This window comes from Anarrhichthys ocellatus, unplaced genomic scaffold, assembly GCF_004355925.1.
Source record: "Anarrhichthys ocellatus isolate YVR2014 unplaced genomic scaffold, GSC_Weel_1.0 scaffold6225, whole genome shotgun sequence".
Classification (NCBI taxonomy): Eukaryota; Metazoa; Chordata; class Actinopteri; order Perciformes; family Anarhichadidae; genus Anarrhichthys; species Anarrhichthys ocellatus.
The window spans coordinates 397-3023 of NW_022286199.1; the positions used below are offsets into that span (position 1 = coordinate 397).

Consider the following 2627-nt stretch of genomic DNA (forward strand, 5'->3'; position numbering starts at 1 on the left):
CTGTGTGTGTGTGTGTGAGACTGTGTGTGTGTAAGTGTGTGTGTTTGTCTGTGTCTGTGTGTGTGTGTGTGTGTCTGTGTGTCTGTGTGTGACTCAGTGTGTGTCTGTGTGTGTGTGTGTGTGACTCAGTGTGTACGTGTGTTTATGTGTGTGTGAGACTGTGTGAGTGTGACTCAGTGTGTGTCTGTGTGTGTGTGTGTGTTTATGTGTGTGTGTGTGAGACTGTGTGTGTGTCTGTGTGTGTGTGACTCAGTGTGTGTCTGTGTGTGTGTCTGTGTGTGTGTGTGTCTGTGTGTGTGACTCAGTGTGTGTCTGTCTGTGTGACTCAGTGTGTGTATGTGTGTGTGTTTATGTGTGTGTGTGTCTGTGTGTGTCTCAGTGTGTGTCTGTGTGTGTGTGACTGTGTGTGTGTGTGTGTCTGTGTGTGTGACTCAGTGTGTGTGTGTGTGTGTCTGTGTATGTCTGTGTGTGTGTGTGTCTGTGTGTGTTTGTCTGTGTCCGAGTGTGTCTGTGTGTGTGTGTGTGTCGGTGTGTGTCTGTGTGTGTGTGTCTGTGTGTGTCTGTGTCGGTGTGTGTCTGTGTCGGTGTGTGTGTGTGTCTGTGTCGGTGTGTGTGTGTGTCTGTGTCTGTCTGTGTGTGTGTGTGTGTGTGAGACTCTGACACCTGAACAAACAGCCTCAGAGAGACGACACGTTTCAAACCAACAGCTGCTCTTTAAATCACTAACGTCACGTTTTGAAGTAAAAGTGCACGTACGTGCACACTGTGACCACGGTTTCAAGGTGTTCCTCAGGTAACAGATTATTAATGAAGGAGAGAAGAAGAAGCTGAAGCTGATGAATAACTCTGATCAACGTGTCTCCACATTACTCCAGTCAGAGCAGTTTGGACTGGTGTCCAGTTACATAACAGACAACAGGAGACGTGTCACTGTTACATAACACCTGTGTGCTGCTGACTCAGCGCTGACCATCGCTCCTCACTGATTGGTCGATGATGTCACTTCCTGTCTGCAGGTGCATCTCCATCTTCTTCGTGGAGTTTCAGGCTCATTTTGGAGCCGACTACGCTGCGACGGCCTGGATCCACAGCCTGGTGGACTGCACCACCATGCTCTGTGGTCAGTAAACCGGGGACACCGGTGGATGGACTGGTCCACGGCCACACAGCTGGCTGACGTGTGTGTGTGTGTGTGTGTGTAGCTCCGGTCGGCAGCCTGGTTGGTAACCGTTGGTCCTGCCGGGTGGCCGTGATGCTCGGTGGACTCCTGTCCTCCGTTGGACTCCTCCTCAGCTCCTTCACCACCAGTCTGGAGCTCCTCTACCTCACGTTGGGAGTCCTGACAGGTCCTCGCACTAATAATGTCCGCACCTGTCCAAAAATGTCCTCACTTCACATAAAATGTCCTCACTCTCCAGGTCTGAGGTCATTTTCTATGTTGTTTTTATATTCCAACAAATGTCCTCACGTTTAAAGATGTCCTCACATTTAAAGATGTCCTCACTTTACAGAATAGTTTCCATGTTGTTAAATGTCCTGACTTTGGGTAGTTTGTCTTTACTTCCCAGTAATGTCCTCAATCGTTCAATGTGCCAAAAATGTTCTTCCGTTCTACAAATGTCTTCACTTATCTTAAAGTCTCTTCACTTATAAACATCCTCCGTCTCCAGGTCTGGGCTTTGCCCTCTGTTACACCCCGGCTATCGCCATGGTGGGCTGTTACTTCCACCACCGGAGGGCGCTGGCATTCGGTATCGCCATGTCGGGCAGCGGGATCGGGACCTTCGTTCTGGCGCCGGCGGTGCAGATGCTCATCGAGTTGTACTCGTGGAGAGGAGCGCTGCTCGTCCTCGGCGCCTTCGTCGCTAACCTGTGTGTCTGCGGGGCGCTGCTCCGACCAATCAGACTGCGGGAGGGCGAAGGGGAGGAGGAGGAGAGAGAGGAGGCGGAGTCAGTGGGGGAGGAGAAACTTGGTGAGGACCAGTGCTGGACAATGTGTCTCCATGAGTCTGGTTTGTTATAAACCTCTGTGTCTCCTGATGCAGGTGGTCTCGTCTCGTCAAAGGACGCCGAGCTCGCAGTCACACTCCCCAAAGAGCCGTCGGTGCCCCTGCCGCTGATGCCGGGAAACCCCGCCCTTCAGCTGCCGAGGAGGCGGTGCTTCAGCTCCTGCTTCCTGTCCATTAAGGAGTACCGCTTCCTGCTGCTGCCGGACTTCCTGGGCCTGGCCGTGTCCTTCCTGTTCCTGGCCAGCGGCTGCAGCCTCCCCTTCGTCTACCTGGTGCCGTATGCTCTGAGCGTCGGGGTCCGCCACCAGCAGGCCGCCTTCCTCATGTCCATCCTGGGTGTCCTCGACATCGTGGGGAACATCACCTTCGGCTGGCTGACAGACCGGAGGTAAGACCCCCAGAGTCTCATGTCCATTTCTATAAATGTCCTTACTGTCTATAAATGTCCTCACTTTGTATAAAGAGTTTAGAGTATTAATGTTTCAGAGAGTTTAGAATATATTAAAGTATATTAAAGTATAATAAAGTATGTTAAAGTATATTAAAGTGTGTTAAAGTAAAATAAAGTATGTTAAAGTGTGTTAAAGTATAATAAAGTATGTTAAAGTATGTTAAAGT

At 50.6% G+C, this 2627-nt stretch overlaps 1 protein-coding gene across 1 annotated transcript; it reads left to right on the forward strand.

The window, feature by feature from the left end:
* The first annotated feature begins 909 nt into the window (after positions 1-909).
* Positions 910-2401, forward strand: LOC116380144 (monocarboxylate transporter 12-B-like). The gene is made up of 4 exons (XM_031842102.1): positions 910-1120; positions 1203-1346; positions 1671-1973; positions 2046-2401. Exons 1-4 carry the CDS (start codon positions 994-996, stop codon positions 2399-2401), a joined length of 930 nt encoding a protein of 309 aa, XP_031697962.1. The 5' UTR covers positions 910-993.
* Positions 2402-2627: the final 226 nt, after the last annotated feature.